General features: G+C 35.8%; 1 protein-coding gene across 1 annotated transcript; it reads right to left on the bottom strand.

The window, feature by feature from the left end:
- Nucleotides 1-324: 324 nt before the first annotated feature.
- LOC764760 lies at nt 325-22,555 on the bottom strand. Its single transcript, XM_030980635.1, has 8 exons — nt 22,222-22,555; nt 14,933-15,059; nt 13,630-13,686; nt 12,042-12,148; nt 11,179-11,296; nt 8,893-9,024; nt 6,489-6,800; nt 325-4,851 (listed from the first exon to the last, which is right to left on the bottom strand). The coding sequence occupies exons 1-8, from the start codon at nt 22,320-22,322 to the stop codon at nt 4,672-4,674; spliced, it is 1,134 nt and encodes a 377-aa protein (XP_030836495.1). The 5' UTR covers nt 22,323-22,555; the 3' UTR covers nt 325-4,671.
- Nucleotides 22,556-23,221: the final 666 nt, after the last annotated feature.

Consider the following 23,221-nt stretch of genomic DNA (forward strand, 5'->3'; position numbering starts at 1 on the left):
CAACCTTTTCTGATCGATTCCACAACATTTCTTTCACAATGCAATCGCATGACCAAACTGGTATTTATCTTTAACATGTCATACATTTGATGCTATAATCATTTTTTCAACACCAATTGCCAATCTTATGAACTGAACCAAATCAAAGTAAAACACGTTGCTTTTTAAGTTGATGAAATTATTTGTATGACTTTATACGTTATAGAATATTTCAAGGTTTCCATATAAATAATTGCTTTACCCACACTGACTCAAAAATCAACAGCATGTTTATGCACAATCAAATGATGAAAAAAGAGAAAGAGAGAGAGAGCACAAGGAAAATTAATTATCTTTCCATTTTTCATAAAAGTAATTAAGGCAGAAATTTATTACCATTCAGCAATAGAAGAAAGTTATTAACAAGGATATTGCAGATTTCAAATGAAACCAAAAATTTACCTAAAACAAAATCTGTCCTTTTTAACATTTGAAAAGATTAAGTAATGGTATTCTAAACTAAGAGCAATTACAGTGGCAAACATATTGATACCAGGTTTCCAAACATCTTTTAACTGATATTAATTCTAAACAGGACTGGTAGGAACAGTAAAGAAGACTTTAAATAAGTATACATGTATAATGGTAAGAAAGGCTTGCAAAAAACGATGTAAACATTTTTGGTTTCCTTCTATTAATCTGATTTTCATATCTTGAACTAAATTTTGGTCACCCATTAGCACGGTACATCAAATAATTTTGTGAATGCTGATTTTAAATTCTTTTCATGCATATTTAAATTGCTTAATTGAAGTGAGGCTAAAAGTAAAAGAAAAAAGAATCTAAGGAATTTCACGAAATATTTACTTGACAAGATAATTTACATGAAATCGTATATAACCTAATGTTGGAGAAGTATAAATACAATCAAGTAATGAACAGTACAGTAATACTATACATGTGAAACAAAATAATTAGTATGTGGGGCTTCCTACATAAAAGACAATAATGGTTTAAAACTTAATACTGATAAAATTGGAGTATATGAAAAATCAAATATTTTCAAAGCAAGACAATCCATCAAGTAATATAGCCTGATACTCAGGATATTCATTGAATAATGCAAGACAGATGATGATGATGCATGTATCATAATATAGATCAGAGTCTTGCCCCTGTAAGGCTCTTTCAGACATAATACGGCAAGACACAGACGCAGGAAACTCTAAGATTTACTGTATTGTAAATCATGTGAATAAGCGTTTAATCTGTCTCATCTAGTTTTAATAGGAAAATATTTAAGGCGGTAAACATGTATTTGGAATAATTACGAGGATTGTAATAAGCTGCTGCAGTATGTACATGAAAAACACAAACTCTGGTCTGAAGGCAACATTCTGATAATTTACAATTGGTTATTAAAATCAATTGATGACAAGAACATTTTTTGGCAACAAAATCAAATCTTAAAAGAGAAATCACAGCACATAAAAACCTTAAACATCAAACACATTAAACAATTAAGAACATGAAAATGATAACACCTAAATATAGAGATAAAATCACATAGTACAAGCACTTAATGGTTGGATAATGATTGCAAAAAGAATGACACAAACAATTTCTTGGACAAAAACAAGATGGAAATGTGAGATGATTGGTAATATTTGAAAGCACTCAGATTGTTGAAAAGAGCACAAACATGTGGAATACAGCAGAGTGGTGGATGGCTCAAAAATCCTATAAAACTTAATTTTACATTCATGAGACTTTGTAAAGGCACACACTTCACATGTCATAGCCTACAATCTAGAACATGATATGCCTTACAATCATGCTTAAATATCAAATATTCTGTTGAGGAGCATGCACACTTATATCTACTTGATTAAATCATGGCATTTAAGTGTTGTGAATCGTGATCATCATTGTCAGTACATACTTTCTTTTTTAAGAACATTTTTATTTTAATGAAAAATGCTGGTTAAAATTGTGTCTCCATTTGTGATTTCAGTTTATGAAATAGATCATTACCAAGTCTAAGAAAACAGATGACAGAATTGAGGCTATTCTTTTTTAGTTTAAAATGAAATGATACGGAAGGTAGCGATATATCATATCAGTTTGCCCCTAAATGGGATTCATTGTTAATATTTAACAACTTTTTTCACTTTCAGGTTTCCTATCTGTTTTTTATGGTGTAAAATATGGTCATTTCAACAAAAGCAATTACTTTCGCAGCAAGATACCCTGCAAGTACCTTCAACTGAAATAAGTTTACTAGCCCATTGGGTGGTATATATCCATATTATTATAAGAATCAATAAGATACAGTTCGAAGCTCTGCACATTTAATGACATTAATAAAGTGCAATGGGGTGTTAAAGATTTCTTTCCACTTATGGAAGAAAATGGCTTTCAGCTCATCATCTACATCTACATGTACTTTAAATATATTAATGTTTTACAATTAAACATATCAAAACAATAAAATAAGTTAATCCGCCACAGCTTTCACTATCAAAAGCAAATCTTCCTAAATATTCTCAGCTAAAGTGACTAAATTTTAATACGAATATCAATATTTTAATCATGCATACTGAATCTCCTGTGTCCAAATCAAAATAATAATTGGGAATCATTGATGCTGGTCATAATTGCAAATAGTAAATACCAGGTTCTTAATACTTTGAATTTTATATATATATATATATATATATATATATATATATATATATATATATACACACAATATTTCTTTGGTAATACATATGACTCCATGTACTTTTATCTTCAATGTCACCCAATTTTCAGTTGCATATACTATCAAAATTTACAATATGTATTTCCTTACACCGACCCGTAGAAGAAAAAAAATCCTTATTCATATGCATTTAAATCAAGAAAGGATACTACATGTACATGTGTCATGCAAAAAAATATTGCCTATCGTATGATCTTGAAATATCTTTAGTTCCCTCTCCAATGATATGTTGATTAACAATTTTCATATCATTTATTCCTATATAATAGTACACCTTCCAGCAGCAAAATATTTTTGATACAAAGTTCAACGAGATTCATCTATACTATAAATTCAAATACCCATAATTCACTTGATCTAAGTTCTGGCTTTTTACATAAATCATGTTATGATATGAATTTTGTGTTTTCTCAGTTATTTCATGCGCTAAAATAAACTTTGTAGAATGAAAAGGTGGTTGAATGGCTCCATGTCAATTTTTATGTTCTACAGTTAATCTGAGCACTTAAAAGTCATTTCAAATGACAAAGTAAAAAAGAGAAGGGAGGAGAGAGAGAGAGAGAGAGAGAGATGATCTCTGTGCTTATTTGAAAAATAAAGAAAAGAGAATCTTTAGTGATACATGGACTTAAACAGGGATGTTAGGCATAAATTAGCCCATGAAAAATTACGCCCCTGCAAAAAACAAAAAAATGTACCATTTGCTTACGCAATAAGAATACCAAAGATTCCCTAAAGAGTGTCTTCTTCAAGCAACACAACTCTTTTAATTAACATGTAAATTAGAAAAGAAACAAATCATTACAACCTTATTGTTAAAAGAGAAAGAAAAATTCTTTTGAAAGTCTTTCAAAATTAACATGGTGCATACTTTTCCAATACGTTGAAAGATTACTTGGCACAATTAGCCTGTTTCCAAAACGTCATAAAGCCCCCTACATAAATTATCAGGCAGCAATTTTGTATTCTTCAAACTTATTTTGACCCTATAAGATCTTATGTACATACAAGTATTTTAGTACTGTAAATGAGGTGAACTTTAGAGCTTCTTTTTATCCTCCTTTTATGATCACACATGCATGCACATAGAATGACAGTAATTATGTAAATGGCATGAATTAAAACATGATTTAGCTTGTACATACATATCAAATAATTGTGTAGTACACTATAGAGAATAGAGGTATGTCTACATGAGACCTTTGAGTCCCTCCACATAAAAAAAGTGACTACTTTGTACATGGTAGTATAAAACAAGTCAAAAATGCCTCAAAGATGCCTGTAGACTCTATAGAAAATAGACCTGTAAAAAACAGTGATATTTATATTAGTCTATTATCCCTGTAATTAGTACCACTCTCCTTTGCTCATCATTAAAGCTATCAACTGTATGAAGACAGAAGAGACATGAAAGGCCAAAAATTATCTAATAAGAGAACAGGCTATAAACGATATATTAATTCCATCCAATTTGAAAAAAGGCAGCATTCTTTAATAATTTCAGAAAAGGTTTAATCATTGCTTCGTTCAACAGTTACACTAGAGCCCTACCACAATCAAGCTTCTTAAAATGGTACGTATTCTCCCTGTTACAATACCTGTATCACAAAGTCCGTTTATGTCAAAATTTTAGGAACACGGTATCTGAAATATACCGGTAAACTGTAAATTTACCAAAAGCAGCTGGAAATCTTTATGCCTTGATGGACATATGGTCTCAGTGATTTGTTTGTTGGTACACAGCTATCCTTACTATATGCATGACTGATTGTATGGCATAGCATAGATATGTTGTAATCATGAAGACACAAATTGGCCACACTCAGAGAGGATATGCAATCTTGATCTCAGAGTGTGATTTTGGTTGATACGATGTTGCCATGACTACATGGAGAAGCATTTTCTTCTGAATTTCATTCAATCCCCTTTTATAAGTCCAGAAGGTTGGAAGTCGCTGCGTCGAAGCCATTGGATAATGGTTTATCTCCGTGGTCCCCGTTGATGCTCGCTAGTTTGACCTTTGCTTTCTGTCTCGCGAGGGCGACATTCTCCGCAGCTTGGAGAGCCGCCTTGGGCATCCTTGTGTTGGCTTCAACCATTGACTTGACCTACCAAATCAAATACATAACAGGGAATTTTCGATAAACAATTTGAAATTGATTCAACTATTAAGAACCTCAAGATTTCATATGGTTCAATGTTCATACCAAGTCTATTGAAGAAGAAAAAAATCAAATAAGATCGCAGTTAGATTGTTTAGCCTGGTGTAGACTTCCAAACTACCAATGATAGAAGAATAAATTTTACTCATAAATCCAGTTGGTAATAATGTCTCTTCTCTTTTAAAAAAATCATGTATGACTTTTCAAGTGCTCAAAATTATTGACATTTTACTAATAAAATAAACTTGGTAAAATAAGTCATTAAAAAAATTAATGATTGACTTTTCAAAGTGTTCAAAAGTACTAAAATTGAAGTTACACAAATGCAGAATATTGCATACTTCCAATTGCTCCTTTTGTTACAAAGCCCATATATAATTCAAGATCATAGTAAGAGCTGTATGTACAGGTCCATAATGTTTGTCTGTATTCATTTTCAGTATTATAATTTTACATGTCTATAGAGTGACCCAACATTTTGCTCCAGCACCATTTACTCTGAGCTTCAATTATTCAAACATGAAGGGTTAAAGAGTTAGGGGTTGCAATTAGGGTTTAAGACAAGATTTAGTTAGGTCAACTAATTGTGTTCAATCCATGGATGAAGTTTGGAACTTTTCAAAATGTAGATAAAAGCCTGCAGAGCTAGTGTCCCCAGAGCATGCATCATACAACAGGTCTCAAAGGTAAAGACCAGTAACGGAAATGCCCCAATTTCCAAAAAAGAAATGGAAGCTCTTATTACCAATCACGGTGAAAGAATATGTTTTGAATAATAAATGATAACAATTTTGCCAGGAAACCGCCTACTAATTGATATATTTGGTAAATTAGTTTATCTATTGGTGTGTGAGAGATAAAAATGCATGTGTCGCGCACATGTGCGTAGTCCCATATACATCTTTTTGTGTACAGTGCTTATAACTTTATGAAGACTGGGCCAATTTTGTTATCATTTTGATGATTCCAGAACCTTGCAGTACATCTTTGCTAGGTGATCAACCTTTTCTGATCGATTTCACAACCTTTCTTTCACAATACAATCGCATGACCATAACTGGTCTTTATCTTTAACACTTAACCTGGCAACTAAATATGTGGATTCTTCTTCTTACACTACATGTATTCAGTTAGACTCTCAGACAGATTGTCTCACATAACTGAAGAGGTTCTCTTGATTGGTGATGTAACTTAAAAAATAGTTCTAGTCACAATCAGTAGAAAAACTACTGTTCTGGTAAGATTTTGATTTAGGTGCTGCAGGCTTCTCAAGATCTGTTTGGTAGCTAGCACTGTTGCTGAGGCAGTACAATGTGACAAAATTCATGAAAAGAGATTTGGGCCAATTAACTCTTTCTCCAACGTACGATCCCATTTGACCATAACGTCGTACTACCTCAGCGACAGCACCAGCTATCACATTGGTATGAAGAAGCTTGCAGCATGGCAAGTGAAAGCTTACCGAAACAAATCTTTCTACTCTACTGACTGTAAGCAAAAAATAACTTTCACAATTTTCTCACTTTGCGTGAATCCATGATTTATAATTATCTCAATCCACTCACAAAGACTTCATTACTCACTTGCGTAGATGAAATCATGATACAGCCTGCTTCTTCCATCTCTCTCCTTGCCTTGTCGCAACTCTCCTTCGTTTGCCCCCTGCAAGCATCATCCACGACAAATGGCCTGAAACCCAGACTTGCTGCATCAATGGCCGTGTGCCTGATGCACACGTCCGTTGCCAAACCGCAGACGTACACGTCCGTGATGCGCTTACTGCACAGCACCGTCGCCAGGTCTGTTTGCGCGAGCCGCTGATTGTCGAAGAAAGCAGAATAGCTGTCGACATGGTCACACGAGCCCTTGTAAATGTCCACGTGGTCCTTCACAATCTATCGGTTCCACAAAGAAGGGTAAGATATGAATAGACATTTTACTTGAGAAATTAAATTCATCCAAAATTAACTTTATGAGATTGCTTTTGAATAATAAACAAAAATCTCAAATACAATTCTTCAAACATAACTTTTTTTAATCAAACCAGATTTTTAAAAGTAGATATACTATCCCTGGTAATTCACCCAATAAAAACAGTTAATACTAAATTGTAACAATAGGTAGAATCATAATGTGCATGTATCTATCCCAGGGGATGCTCAAAGTGCCTACAAAATATTGTTATTACCTTGGCTTTAGCCCAGCTGCCCAAAGGTGTTCAAAGCATTTAAAGAATAAATTCTATACCCATGTACTACACCTGGGTGGGGAATGGCAAATATAGATTAATGTTTTGCCAAAGGACATTAGTGCCACGGCGGGTCAACCATGAACCATGTGGTCCACAGACCAGTGACATATCCAACAGACGTACATCTCTTATAATATGCGGTTATTTTATAGTGTCTACCACAGAGCTGCCAACCTTGTGCGACCAAAAAAAGGAATCACGATGGCAAAAAAAAGGAATTTCAAGCAAGAAAAAGGAATTCATTAAAACGAAACTTACAACCACGCGCGATACACTTCCAATGCAGAAATGTTCATTCATCATGCTGTTTTTTCCATACAAGTAGGTAATTTTTAGGGGAGTTATTTTGGTATTATCGGCGTTTCTTTTTTTTTGAGAATATTTTTCTCTTCAAGTATGTTTTAAAATTAGTTTTCTATTGAATTTGTGATCAACTCACCAATTTAGGGCAGTTATTTGACGTGCGGTATGTTTTTTTAAAAAAAATTTAAAAAAAAAAAATTTATTAAAAAATGTATTTTATGAAGAAAAAACGTAATACCGTAATTTGGAGGAAAAAACGGATTAATTCCGGCAAAAACAGAATGGTTCGCAGCTCTGCTACCACATTACGGTATAACGTCTCTATCCGCTGCCAAAGGACTTTGGCAATTTTTAACCCGCTTTAGCTCCAGCAGCTGTAGCGCTCGGTGCATTCAAGGAATGAATCCTACCAGGTACCCACTTACTACACCTGGTTCGCGTGTGGCAAATGTAGATTAATGTCTTGCCAAAGGACATTTAGTAGAGCGGCAAAATTCAAACCCTGTACCTTGTAGTTTGGTCAGGAGATTTATATCCACTTGACAACGACACCTCTATAATGCCTGCATATTGTGATTATTTCATTGAAGGTAAAGACCAGTTATGGTCATGCAATTGCATTGTGAAAGAAACGTTGTGGAATCGATCAGAAAAGGTTGATCATCTAGCATCTAGCATCTGCAAGGTTCTGGAATCATCAAAATGATAAGAAATTTGGCCCATTCTTCGTAAAGTTACAAGCACTATACACAGAAAGATGTATATGAGACTACCCTATATCTCTCACAGACCATGAGAGAAACAAATTTACCAAATATATGAATTAGTAGGCGGTTTCCCGGCAAATTTTTTATCATCATGTATTAGTCAAAACATATTCTTTCACATGATTGGTAATGAGAGCTTCCATTTCATTTTTTGAAATTGGGGCGTTTCCAATACTGGTCTTTACCTTTAACTGATATTGTGAATATTTCTACATAGTGATACAATAATATTTATAATGATAGTAATATTTAATTTTAATATAGCGCTTAATACAAATGTCTCTCAGCGCTTTACAAATATACTATTACTCCGGTCATTGGATTCAGTGCTTGCCCGCACACAATGTGTGCACAATCTCCACTCCCTGGGGAGTATTCCAGCAATAATGCTGCTACTAAATTACTGCTCCTATCTCAATGATTTCCAGATTGCAATAGAAGGAGACTTTATAGATATGTCAAGCAGACAGTCCCAAACATAACATTGTGTGCTTGACAGAGGGATGGCGGATGCATATGGACAACAGATGTAAATTTCAAGAAGATCACATTCCTAAGTTTTTATCTCCCTTGACTACGCGTATGTATAACATATTCAGTGAAGAAATTGACTTAACTTTAATGACAGAGGCATGAACAAACAAGCACTATTATAAGTACATTTACCTTAAGATCAGCATGAAGCTTAGCCCCATGTGTGTTTTGCACGCAGTGGGCCGGCCATAACGTCTGTTCCATGGGGACGTGCCCATCAAAGACTACGGTATCAAAGACACAAGCCTTCTCCTTCTGCGTGATCTACAGATACATGTAAGAACAAAAATTCATTTATTTATTTCATTTATTTTGTATCATTTAAACAGGGAAGCTCCGTCAATAATCAAAGTACTGTTTTTCAAGAATCATAACAATACATGTTGTTGTATTCAATGATCAGCGATGCGATTGCATTGTAAAATTTAAAAAAACTGAAATTATTGGAGAAGGTTCATAATCTAGTACATTAGAACTATTATGCATTTCCAGGTTTTGAATTATCAACGGGTTCGCGCCTGGTTTTTGATACCTTTCTCCTCCTTTTTTTTTCTTCTTTTGTTTAAAAAGCATTTTTTTCCTTCTTATCTTTCTTTTTTTTTGCTCGTCAGACATTTTTTGTGTGTGTGTCTAAATCAACAGCCAAATATAGTTTTTGTTTGTTTCTTGCTTGACAAAATCTTTATACCCCCTTTTAAAAAAAAACCTGGAGCTGCCCCTGTTTAACCCTGCTATTATCTTGAATCTTTTCCATTGACAGTATTTTTAAACTATATACATTTTGCCCGGAGACCAAGGTAGCATCCCACAGACAATAACCAGGAAAGGAAACAGATCTGTATTTATCTCTGTTATATAATATGATGCAACAATCCTATATGTAATCCCATATTGCAATGACAAATGGGCCACATTGCTGTACCCCATACTGCATGCACAAAGCCCATTTAAATTAACAACTGGAATGTATATACAGTGTAAACCTATTAAACAATTCAGCCTTTTTTATGAGCCAATTATTTACACAATCATTAGCTCATTTAAGAACAATGAGGCTGTAAAAGTAAATATTACAAGGAAAATGACTGAACTTAAATGATTCTGTATATTACTTTTCGCATAAAATGATTTAAGGCATTGTGATTAAATATGCCATCGCCTGACTTACATATGTGTGTGTTAACAATGGGCATAAATTAAAGTGTTTTTGAAGGGCATACATTTTTTCAAAGAAGAGATGGTGCTCATAACTGTAAATGAAAGCCTACAATAGGAGCACTTGCTCTTATCAATAACATCAGGATTTCAAATAAGAGTGCACCATAGTCTTGCCATCTCTCACATACAGTGGACCTGATATTTCTATCCAAATATTGACTTTACTCAGAGGGACACAATTGAACTACAATATGTACAATAGGCACTTAGTGATTCTAAGCTGACAAAGATCTGTTTAACTCAGGTCAGATTACAGTCTAGCCATCAACACAGGGAAAATGCCTCTTAAAACTTGTCAATGTTTGTTTTATATCACAATCGAGTGTGGATCCGTGGCAATTAACATAATTTTTGCATAAAAGGCATTGAAAGATAGGATTGTTTCACAAAGATAAGATTATGAGGGTGTTTGCTATATGCTTTTCACGACATATATCATCTGCCTGTGACAATGTCCTTTTCAATTAACCTTCTCTCTGTGTGTCTGTATGCACACACAAAAGAAGAAGAATTTGTTGTTAGAATCATAGACCTACCACAATCAACCAGTTTCATTGCACTATACATGGACACTTTGTGTAAAAATAAAGGGAAATTTTGCCCTTATTTGTACTTCTTAGTAGCTTACATGGCAGCTTCCCGAAAACATCGGAATATGTGACAAGCTTTTTTTTCCTTCATATTTCCAAGTAAGATCAACCCATACATGATAACTTTTATTCTGCTTCTATGAGAATGTTCAAGTCAAGACGGACCCCGAAAGGCAGGGAGATTAAAAAAACGGGGACTCGGGGCAAATTAGCCCCCGAAAGTCATAAAAGAGCCCAACAAAAATTTGCATAGAGTTCAATGCAAAACAAATTAAAGACTAAAAGAATGTTATTTTCATACAAGCAAGCTTGAAAAGCAACCCCTGGAATTGTGTAGATATTTTTTCCCTGCCAAAAGGACTAAATATTTGTTTGGGTGTCAAAACTTGTGCCCTACCCCCCCCCCCCCCCCCCCCCCCCTCCAAACCAAATCCTGGATCTGCCTCTGAACAGGGACCTGTTTCACCAAGCCTTTTTTTCAATGACAAATGACAAATATCAGTGACAAATCTGCTGATAACCAATGAGAAGCAAGGATTTCAGGAGCTTATAACAACAATTATCAATTGTCACTGATGACAAGTCTTGTGAAACACCCCACTGAACTCACTTTTGATGTGGAGTGAAGTTCTCTCATACAGACATTCTTGTGGAATGAAACGTGATTCTCTGGATGCCAATCATATGTGTAGATGACTTGCTCAAACATGCTCTCATCTTCAAGAATTCTAGAAATGGAATAATAAAAAAAACAAAAAACAAAATGAATATAATTTGAATACGAAATGATCAGTAATCTAGTACATCATAGTACTCTTAAAAGCTTTTCAGGTGCTACTAAATAATATATTACTCTGCAGGCACAAACCCTTGTCACTTGTAGTGCATAAAAAGTGTCTGAACGGTGAGGCTATGGTGCATGATCTACTGCACCCCATAGGCGTTATGCTCCTGACAAAGCCGGAGCCTCACAGAGTTAGGTTTAGTTAAAAGCAATATGGAATTGTCTTCAAGTGTAGAGTCCTGGAAACTGCTTCCCTACTGGGCATGCAAGCATCATGCCTTCTGCAGAGCAGGATTGGGAAATTCCTCAATACTTTACAACATATTATGCAGATTCATAACATATATAATACATAATAATATAAAAAATAACATATATCTCAGCATATCCTGCATGTAAATTGAGTGGCAACATCTCACGAGAGCGAATTTCAGTGAAAGCCCACAAGACTGACAAAATCTATCTCCCAGGCATTCTAGAAGTTATAGGACAGCTCATGAGACTGATGGCCCATGAGACTTGCAACCCAGGGCCAAGAGACAGATATCCCTTGCCAGTCTCACAGGCCTTTTTTTAAGGGTTCATCAGGCTGATATTGTCGGTCTTGCCTACTGTTGGTCTTGTGGTCTGTCGGTCTAGTGGGCTGTTAGTCTAGTGGAAGGTCCCAATATGAGATACCTGTATTTTACCTGTTTATGACAGGCACAATTGCTTCTGCATCAGTTAATGCCAATGATCCATCTATGAAATCATTCTGTACATCTACTGCTATGAGGGCTGCTTTGGCCTGAAGAATCTGAAATCACAAGCATCAAAAATATTATTACACTATAATTACCTAGGAATTTATATAGATTTTTTTTAAATAAAGATAATGTTTTATTTTCCTGCCTTTGGAGTAATGGACTAATCCCTTCCATTAAATTGATGTCTTGTGATGCATTTTTTTTAAATTTCATGCAATACTTTTAATTTGTCATGAAATTTGGTTAATACAAACAAAAAATGTAGGTAATATAACAACTATGTCTTCTTTTAAATTAATGGAAAAAAAATTGTACTTGGAATACAAACTGACTTATAAAAAGTAGGTTATATATACATACAGATATATAAATGCCTCATGGGGAAATAACCTAGGATCTTCAACCTTGAACTCGTTGTTTACAGACTGATGAAACCTTTCAAATGGAGGAAATAGGATATAGTTCCTACCAATGCAGGTATGTTGACAGTATGTTGCCATGGCAACTACTGGCTATAAACACTACCCTGGACAGTACTCAAACAGGAAAATGCAACTGTTATCTAGATGATTTCATGAGGAACTTACAGATTATAATTTTTTCCGGGTGCTAAAAAACAATAATCAATACACGGTACACGGAGAGATCAAACCTTCAAAAGGGAGTTTTGTTCTCAGTCAATTAGATAAATTGATTGGGCTATCTAATGTTTAATTTGCACTCATGAAGTGGCATTGCATATATTGCCATTATAATAATTACAATTTAAGCTTGACATTATAATAATGTAATCTGCAAAATATACAAGTGCATGTATTAAATTTACACCCCCCCCCCCCCTTTCACTCTCACTCTCTCTCTCTCTCTCTCTCTCTTTCTTCTTTCTCACTCTCACTCTCTTACTTTAAATGATATGGCATGAAGATTAACCATTACAGTCTCACTTGCATAAAGATGTATTTGAACAAAATTTGCATTTTAAATAAACAAATTTCGTAATGACAGAGGTTGGACTGTTTAATAGTTCAACTTGGCAAAAAATGCAATGCTTGAGAAAAAGACCTTGCTATTCCAATAATGGTGAAATTATAATGTTTTTGAAGTTTTTACTGCATGTTTTCATCTACTTCTACATGTACATGTACATACTTCAATAATACATATCAATGTTTTCAAAGAAATGACACTCTGATTTTATGTTTTGGCTGAAGATAGTTGACTGATCTTTGTAACAAAGTCAATTGGAGCCAGAAGGACATTAACTCTGTTAAGAACCATTGCTTAATGCCCTTTTGGCTTGAAACATGCAAACTGACTTCTTTATTGTGTTATGTTTCCTCGCTTGTTAGCCTACTGAAGACAATTTTATTCTGCTAGCAGCTACGTTACTCATGTTCCGATGTTTCCTTCCTTGTCAACCTACTGAAGACAATTTTATTCTGCTACGGCCAGTACTCATGTTCCACAGACCCCAGGGCGAGTGATCTCAAGCTTAGTATACTTTTAACAAATTGAAGTTGACTCTACTCACCATGGGAAGCCAGTATCTCCACAGGATGTGAAACTCCTCCTTGTCAATGTAGTTGTCCTGGAAAACAAAGGCAATACCATGAATGAAAACATAGGGTATCTACATGACGAGCAGTCAGTGACACAAAGACGTAACTCCATTTTTGGCCATTTTGAGAAAAAGTGGTTTATGTGTCCCTGAGCACTTGGGCCTTAAGGAGTTAAGTCGATGTTTCACTAGCCATTGACTTCAATGGGGTGTTGGGTGAAGTAAAGTCTTTGTGTTTCCTAGAAAGCACACATTTTTCTGAACATTTTGATATCACATACTCATTTTGGCAAAATATGGAGTTACGTCTTTGTGTCACTGAACCCTCGATGTATAAGCTGATTATTTTTTTTTAATGACAAAAATTGGGAAATATTTAGCATGGCTCTTTAACAGGCTGCAGAGATACAGATGCTTTTAAAAGCTAGAGAAAATGAAGGAATCAATACAAATTTGTATAGAAAGAATTACAAGTGACTCCATGCAGGCAAATATCTTACATACAGTACACGATACAGACTGGTAATAAAAAGATTTACTCAAATAGGACCGGTATTCAATGAGAAAAACCTCTATTTCTCCATTAATTTTGTTATCATTCCACATTTTGTCATTTCAATAAAATAAGAGGACTTTCAAAAGAAAGAAAAATTGTCCTCATAAAACACCTATCCCCTGAACTATCCTCTGGACCCTCTGGAAAAAGGCCTCGTTCAACTTCCACCCATTGTTCCCCTCCATCCACAGGATTTCTTAACCCTCAGACACTCTTCCTCCACAACTATTCAGTATTCACCCCCAAGTATATACCTCCCTTTTTGCTCCTTATCACAGAGATGCCAACCTTCTTCGACAAAAAAAAGTATTCTTAAGAGCAAAAAACAGTATTTTTGAAAAAATCTCTCACCTCAACATATCGCCCAATCGAGCAGCTTAAAAAAAACGGCAGTACCATGTATACATACCCGGATCAGAGCGCGACATGCATACATTACATGTGGGTTGTTCGCAATGTGCGCAGTTTTGGGCCCGTATCACCATTCTGCGTGCATCGTTTGAAGACGTAGGTGCATAATACACTTACGACACAAGGCCCATGATCAGAAATTAAGAAAAACGTCACTAAAAAAAAAAATTAAATTAAAAAAAAAAAAAAAAAAAAAAATCAAATTTTTTTTAAAAATATTAAAAAAACGTAACAAAACATACAAAAAACGTACTGCCGTATTCATAGTGAAAAATCGGGACATATCACCCTTTCTTCCTTTAGAAGTACCTGATTTTCATCTAGCTGTTCAAATATCTGTCTTGATTGTGTTTCTGAGAGAGCACAGCTCTTGCCATCTTCTACAAAGAGATCCAGGCACATCATGTGGAACTCCTCTAGGTCTAGCACACCATCTCTGTAGGAAGAACAAAAATCAAGAACAAAGAAAGAGATTTATTAATGATACATGTATATGGCCTTTAAATCTATGTAAATTTTTGTCCGACCTAGCAACAGCTAATGTATTTTTTTCAGGGTTCTATTAGTACAAAAACAACCCAGAGTGAATCTTTTCATTCTGACTTTTTTCTTTTTTCGCTCTCCTTTTAAACTTATAATCATTGAATATTCATGACTTTAAAAAAATACTTAATGAACACACATAGAAACAAACAAATACATACATACTCACACACACAACATGTCTTCATGTCTTCATGTGCAAGTAGATGTAACAATAAAGATTGATAATAATAATAACTGGCACTCAGCGCTCAAAATAGACGGGGGCGGTGGGCGATTCGCCCCCGTGAGCTACAAAATCGCCCCCGTCAGGTTGCTCACGGGGGCGATTGCAAAATTAAAAATCGCCCCGGTGGAATTATAAAATAAAGATAATCTTTTCTGTTATAATTTTAACACAATATTGAGTTTCAATTTTCAAACCTTAAACCAATGAAATGGAACTAAGATTAGCGTGCAAGATTTCTCGTTTTATGAGTAGGCCTATTATTACCGATTCAGCTCGCAGTGCAGTGCCGCCGTCAGCAGTGGTTATAGGCCTACTGCGCCGTTAGTAGCGGTGCGTGTGCACGCTGCCGCGCCATGTCTGCTGGAGCTGGAGGCGATCGGGCAAGGGCAGAAACATGGTCATGACCTGGAGAAGTTTTTCGTTGTCAGCAAATAATGAACCTCGACCAGTAAATCAATATTAGGGACTTTTAGATTTGCACGATGAGAACGTGGACTGCAACGTGTGACCTCCTTTTAAGGCACTGCCAGTGCTTAAAAGGACGTCACATGTGATTGCCAGTGCCTTAAAAGGACGTAACACGTCCACGTCCACGTCCACGTCCACGCAAATCTAAAAGTTCCTTTTGAGGAGAAGAGGAAGACCAAAATGTCGTGGAATCAGGGGTGGCAATTTCTGTTAATGACCGGGGGGGACAAAATGCGCATTTTTTTTACGAGGATGTTATGCGAGGGAGCGTAGCGACCGAGCGAGATTTTTTTTGCAATTTTATTAGTCTAAACGCTGCACTCTTGGGCCTTCCAGAGTCTAAAAGTGTGTTGCAGTCATTATTCAGTATATGCTATACAATTTGTTTTGCACTTTTTCAAATTCCCAGGGGGGGACGATCCCCCCCTAAAAAAATTGAGGGGGGGGACATGTCCCCCCCGTCCCCCGGGATCGCCACCCCTGCGTGGAATGATATGATACGGGGGCAGATCTACGGTGGGGGGGGGGGGGGGTAGGGGGTTTAACCCCCTCCTCCCACCCCCCCCCCCCCCCCGGCCCCCTTGGGCTGCCAAGAGAAAATGTGATATTAAAGCGGGGGGGGGGGGGGGGGAAGGGGGATTCTGGGTACCTGGTAGGAATTTATTCCTTGAAACGCAGCGCGCGTAACAGCTGCACTGCTAAAGCCAGGGTAATTATGCTGCATTATTGTAGAGCGCTTAGAGACTTCTGACAAAGTAAGTGTTAGGCGCTATATAAGCACTGTAATTATTTATTCTGGAGAGGAGGACTACTAATCTATTTTATTTTTTTCAGGGGGCGAGGGGAAGTGAAGCGCCGTTTTAGCATGACTTTCTTTTTAACTCTTACTTTCACCTATCTCAGATAACCCTAAGTTTTTGGTTGCTGCTTTATATGTAGTTGATAATGCATGATTAAAATAAAGAGAGAGAGAGAGAACCAACATCATTTTGCAATGGTTCAGGGTTTGTGTAATGTACATTTGAAACCATTTCTTAGCGTCTCAATACTAAAAAAATAGCAAAACTATTTTTGAGGAAAAGCATTATACTGAATTAAATAAAGAATAATAGCTTTATATTGGATCATACTAATACTAATTCGGGCTAAAGACAATGTGGTATTTGTATAGAGGTATTCCAAAATGACATTCTGATAATCAACATTTGTTCTGGTATCATATGTTTATACGCATAATACAACTGATCTTTATGATTTCTTAACGTGACATAGCTTCTTCTCACTCTGCAAACAAAACAGAAAACAAGGTTATTTAATAAAAGGACCATGCGACAAATAATCATTGTGATTCAAATTGATGCAAGGATTTTTTTGAATATGCAATGCTTTTCACCAGAATCTTCTTTGTAAAAACGACTTTTACAAATCTCAGCCATTCAATTCTGCCACTGTGCTGTAAGATCACTTTGAGATTAGGAGAAGTGTATTATGTAATGGGTATTTTAAATTGAATGGAACGTCTCAACTCAGTAGGCATGGCTGAGATTTGTAAAAGTTGTTTTTACAAAAATGATTCGGGTGAATAATAGTGCTTATTCAAACAAATATTCGCATCAATTTGAATCACAATCATTATTTGTCGCTTAATCCCTTTTAATGACCATGTTTTCTTTTTCGTTTGCAAGGGGAGAAGAAGATATGTCACGTTAAAGACATCATAAAGATCAGTGTTGTATGCGTATATATTATATACACAGGCCAGTAACAGCTATGTAGCTTGTAAATTTGTAAGAGGGAAAATGCTGATTGAAATGATAATGATGAAATAGCAAATAATTGAGGAGTATCATAGGTACCAATTCAATAGATATTTGTATTTAGAGCCCCCGTCAGTAATAAAAGAGCCCCCGTGAGAAGGCTCACGGGAGCTCTTTTTTCGGGGGAAGAGACCCCGTGGACAAAAAATTAATTTGAGCCCTGCTGGCACTAAATACACTCTTAATACATTACATACAGGGTACTACATCTATAGTGTTTACAAAATAAATTATACATGATATAAACTAAACTTACCGGTAAAATAAGTACAAATGAAAGGAATTAATTAAACGGATCGAGTTAAACTATTCTGGGAAGAGATATATATTTTCAAGAATTTTATAATTTGGTCTTTGGAATGAGCTGATTTGATGAAATATGGGATATACTGTCCCATTCTTTGGATGCTGTTACAAATCTTACAATAAATTTGCGATTACCAGCTTTGCTACAAAATCTTTGGAATGGTAAGAACAGGATCCCTAGAAGTGCAATGATTAGGACGAGATGGGTTGTGAAATGTAAGGCAATTTTTAACATTCAGTGCAACCCGGAAAAAACAAAACCGAGAATTATTGATGTTTTATCATAACTTAATCACGATAACAATTACTATATGACACATATTTGTAAAGCTTAGATCCTCCTCTTTCATTTGATGGAAGTCATATGATGCATATTTCATGCATGAGTGATTAAAAACAATTTAAAGAAAGGGTACTTAAAAGTGATTTGGCAAACAGTTTCTGAATTACAAAGAGAAAATCATATTTCTAGAAGGTTCATTTTCTGCCCTTTCATATGACACCTCAATCAGTAAAAATTAGCCAGGAATCACAAAGTTCTGTTTGTTTAAAGTAATTAATGCTTACATTTCCATAATTTTATCAAACCAATCCATTCCACTGGCTACCTGCCCTAACAAGCATGGCTGATCGTCAACGAAACAGAGTTAAGTCTTTTGTCAACTCTGTTTGTTGCTACGGCAGGCAGCCAGTGAAAATGAATTTGTATGTGTCATTGTTATTAAGTTATGATTAAACACCGATAATTCTCGGTTTCATTTTTTCTGGGACACACTGTATAGTGGCATTGTTGATCATGGAAGGCTTTAAGAGAATTCTTTCTTTTATGGGAAGCCAATGAAGGGTTGAAGTACAGATGTTTCAGATACATCAACTTTAAAATATTCTTCATCTTTTATGCTTCAAGTGTAATTATCAATCAACAACTTTTAGCAAACATGGCTATAGGCTACATACATGTCTACATACTGTAGGCCTTACAATGACTTCTTTTCAGGCATAACTTGTTTATTTTCTTGTGTTTTGGGCAGTTTTACCTCTTGTCATCGCCTGGACTCGAGACTACCCTTAACAAAATACCATGAACACTAATTGCTAGTATTGATGGTTGGCCAGCTGCCCATCCAGTTGCTCATAATGTACTAATTTAGTCGTAACACTGAGCTGCATTAATGGATTGGAAGGCAACCAGCCAATCAAGCGACAAGTGGGCACTCACCCATATCCCTTTAAAAACAATACAAACTCAAAGATCAAACACATCACAATTTGATTATCAGGAATGGTACCCCCTAGATGGCCTTACTGTTGATGTATTACTAAATGAAGCATGTAAAGTTAATCTAGTATTTTGACTGGCTCAATCTACATATATTGCACCTGATAATATTATATTCATCCTCAAAAATATTTGAGGATACATGTATGTTGTATGACATCCTGGACACATGTAATATCCAAGGGAAAGTTGGAAAATTACTGCATAATAGAGGACATGTACTTTTCCATTTGGAATGAAGCACCTCAATACTGAATATACCATTGTACATATTCATTTCAAATTTTGAGTAATTTACAGGGTTTTCGAACCGAGGACATCCTAATTTTGCTAGTGGTCCTCTAAATGAAGGTTCTTTTCTTATGAGCGTCCTCGACAAAGGCATGTGAACGTGTACTCATACACGTACATGTTTATGTGTAGTCATGTACACATACATGTACATGTACATGTAGTCCTATTCAAGGGTGAAATAACAGAGAGAGAAAAATAGAGAAGTTAATTAGTGAAATATAAAAGGAAAGGAGGGGACCACAGGGTGGAAAGAGATAGACAATGAGAGAAAGGAATATGAAAAAAGAAAAATAAATAAAAAAGGTAGAAAAGGTGTAAAAAAAGGTAGAAAACGACCAGAAGTTTCAACAGGATCACCTCACACTTCCGTATACTGATGCTGATGCTGAAGATGGGGAATGAAAAGGGATCTGATGGAGCGAAAAAGAAAGGAAGAAAACAGGGAGGATTTAAGGCATATCTTTTATTAATGGAAAAAGAAAAAAAAAGGAGGAAAAAAGGGAAGAAAAAAAAGGGAAAAAAGGAAAAAAGGAGAAAAAGAAAGAAAGTGGATTTTTAAATTAAAATTGGAATAAGGTAGGAAATGAGAGTGTCAAGAGCAGGGGAAGGAAGTGGAGAAAGTGGAATTAAATGTACAAAGTGACTACATACAGTGTATGGGCTTACAATACTGGAAGCCAGACTTCCAAGACTATCCAGGCTCCAGAAACTGGGGTAAAGGTAGAGGTACTGTACATTTAATTAAAGTAAACAGACAGAAAAATAAGTCTATTTGTTGGTTGGGGGTTAGGGTATGACATACAGGTCTTTGTATCAAGGGAATGTCTTGACAAGTAAACAGAATAAGAAATAAACCCTTTACAAATTTTAAAGCCTGTGTCAATACACAAGCTTCTTGACTCAAGCTAGTAATTAAATAGCCTGACAAAATTTGCCTCTTTGAATCATAACACGAAGAGTAGTCCATACGTCTGCATGTGTCAAGGAAATAAGAGGTGCTCTGTTTCAACATGATTTGCATACAATTGACATTGCACTATGGGTCAAATACCATTCAAAGTACAGGCACTTTTATCATGTGATTACTCCCACTAGGATATCCCATACAGTATTTTAGACTAAGATCAAAATTGAAGTACAAATCATTTCATACTACCAGTAGATAATTATTTCAAAGTAAAGTAACAACAAAAAAAATAATAATAATACCAAAAAAATAAAAGAAAGAAAACAGGCTACATGTACATTCACTAGAAATGTACTTTGACTACTACAGCCTCATTCAGATGTGATATGGTAAACAATGGCAGATTTTGTATTTGTTTTTAAATATCATTTATTCTTTGTAATACTGTACTGTAGGCCTAATGCCCAAAGTGTAATAAGCTTCAGATGTATTTTATAACATGCAGCTTGGTGAATACACACACTTGTAGGATCACTTCTCACTTGTTGGACCTTAGCTGTGCGCAGTACATTGTTTGGTGGTTTTTTTTTAAATGCTGCAGTTTACCATATGAGCAAGGGAAGTCAAGCTTTGCAGTAACATGCGCATGCAGAAACAAAAGTCATTGTAGCCTCATACATGTAGTTATACAGCCAAAAGTCATTGATGACTGAGCACAGTTGCCAGACTAACACAATAACATGCCAAAGTTGCTTATAAAATTATTTGTAATTAATTAACTGTTCAAAATCCATTAGATAAAAGCCTTGCTTGGATGGGCATATGATGAAAGAAAGTTAATCACTCCGGACATTATTAAGCATTTTTAATATAATACATCGTCGTTTAATAAATGTATTCCTCATCAAAAATGTAGCGTTGGAAATTGGGTTTATTGGACTAAATCATTGTGTGACAATATAACTTATAAGATCTGGTTCAACCAAAGACGTTGACCTAAAATACACATACTGAATTACTCTTTATCAGACATCACTTATTCACTTTTAAATAACTTGTTTTTATTTTATGCCTTAATTTTTTGTCAACAAATTTAAATAAGATTAGAGTTAACATCCAATAACATTAGCAGTTTCTTTTACATCTAAAGCTAAATATAACCGTATTTTATGGGGAATTCTTTAATAAAATTGACATAGACCCCCGGCCCCCCCACTCAGGTTTCGGAATGACCGCATGCGTGTTGCCAAAATGTCCGGTAAAGGGGTACTTTTCGTGCGACAAAGTCCGGCCCGAGAATTGTAAAAAAAGGGGTGTATTTGACTTTTCACCCGGATATTTCTTTAAAAAGGGGGTGTTTTTTCTTCTTTTCTCTAATCTCTTCGGACTCCTGAGAAATTATTCCGAATTTAGGGGGGTACATTGAGCATTTTTCCTGATTTAGGGGGGTCTCCAAGGCAGGAAAAGCCCGCAAAAAGCCCGCGAAAGGGGGGTTCGGAAATGTTGGCTGTCCTCAGATAGGGGGTACTTTCAAAAAGAGGGAACGAGCATATGCGTACCCTAAATAACACTGAGTGGGGGGGCCGGGCATAGACCTCTAGCCAGATGTACAGTGTAGTGCAGTCAGCGAAACAGCCGTTGATATCAGACTGAAGCTTTCCGTCTAATCCACACTGCACTGCAAGCGTGCACTACACTATAAATCTGATTATAAAATTATCAAGGCTCTTAGTTTTAAACAAAAGCGTTTCTCACCCTCTTTTGTTGTAGCGTTTCAGGCACGCTGCCTCTTTTTCACGGTTTCCACTAAAAGACACATCTTTCTTTAGATTATCGAAGAAGTTTTCCTCAGACATTTTTATTCTAAATTCACAGAATAAAGCAAAATATTGGCGAAAACAATGCCTCTCCTCCCTGGCCTTTGCAACAGATCTTTTCGGTAGTCGGGTGCTGCAACAGTTGTTAGTCCACGGAGCAGAGCGGCGTACTAAGGAAGTGCTTTTGCGTTGCTTTGCTCGTCCTCAGCATAATGGAAGTTTGTTTACATTCGCGACTCGACTCGAGCGGTCAGCTGATTATGGCGGGATGTGTCATCAAAGCGCGCACGCCATCTGGATATGGGGGGGGGGGGGGGGGGGGGGGGGGGGGGGGGGGGGGGGGGGGGGGAATCTGTGTCTGTATCCCCTTCCTGACTAAGGGAAGATTACGAAAACATGTGAAGAAAACTAACGGATAGATAATTCTCCAAACTAGCAGGATAATAATAATAAGATATTTGTATACCGCAAATTGCAAATTGCCTCTAAGCGGTTTAGAAGAAAATAGCTGATAAGTAAAGGAAACAGATAAATAGATTAATAGCAAAAATCCTTTCCACCTTTCATGATGATTAAAGCTAATTTTTACAGGATTTTTTATATTTTGAATAAAATTAATTTTAATAATTAAAGGCCATGTTGGGGCAGCACAATAACTAATACATTATGTACCTATAACTTTGGAGCTTCTCGATTATTGCATACACTAATGGTGATGATGACGAAGATAAACCTTTATAGTACATCACACTATGCGTTTGCACAGTACAAATAAGGGGGACATAACTTGGAGCGCAACCCCCCCCCCCCCCCCCCCCAACACTCTGCAATCTGCTCTTGGACTAGAGATTGGTGCTTATATAGCGAAAACGATTTAATACATCTCTGAATTAACCACATATGACATTAGAATAAGAAACAATAGCAAGTATACAACG

Source organism: Strongylocentrotus purpuratus, unplaced genomic scaffold (assembly GCF_000002235.5).
Source record: "Strongylocentrotus purpuratus isolate Spur 01 unplaced genomic scaffold, Spur_5.0 spur5_scaffold_11, whole genome shotgun sequence".
NCBI lineage: Eukaryota > Metazoa > Echinodermata > Echinoidea > Camarodonta > Strongylocentrotidae > Strongylocentrotus > Strongylocentrotus purpuratus.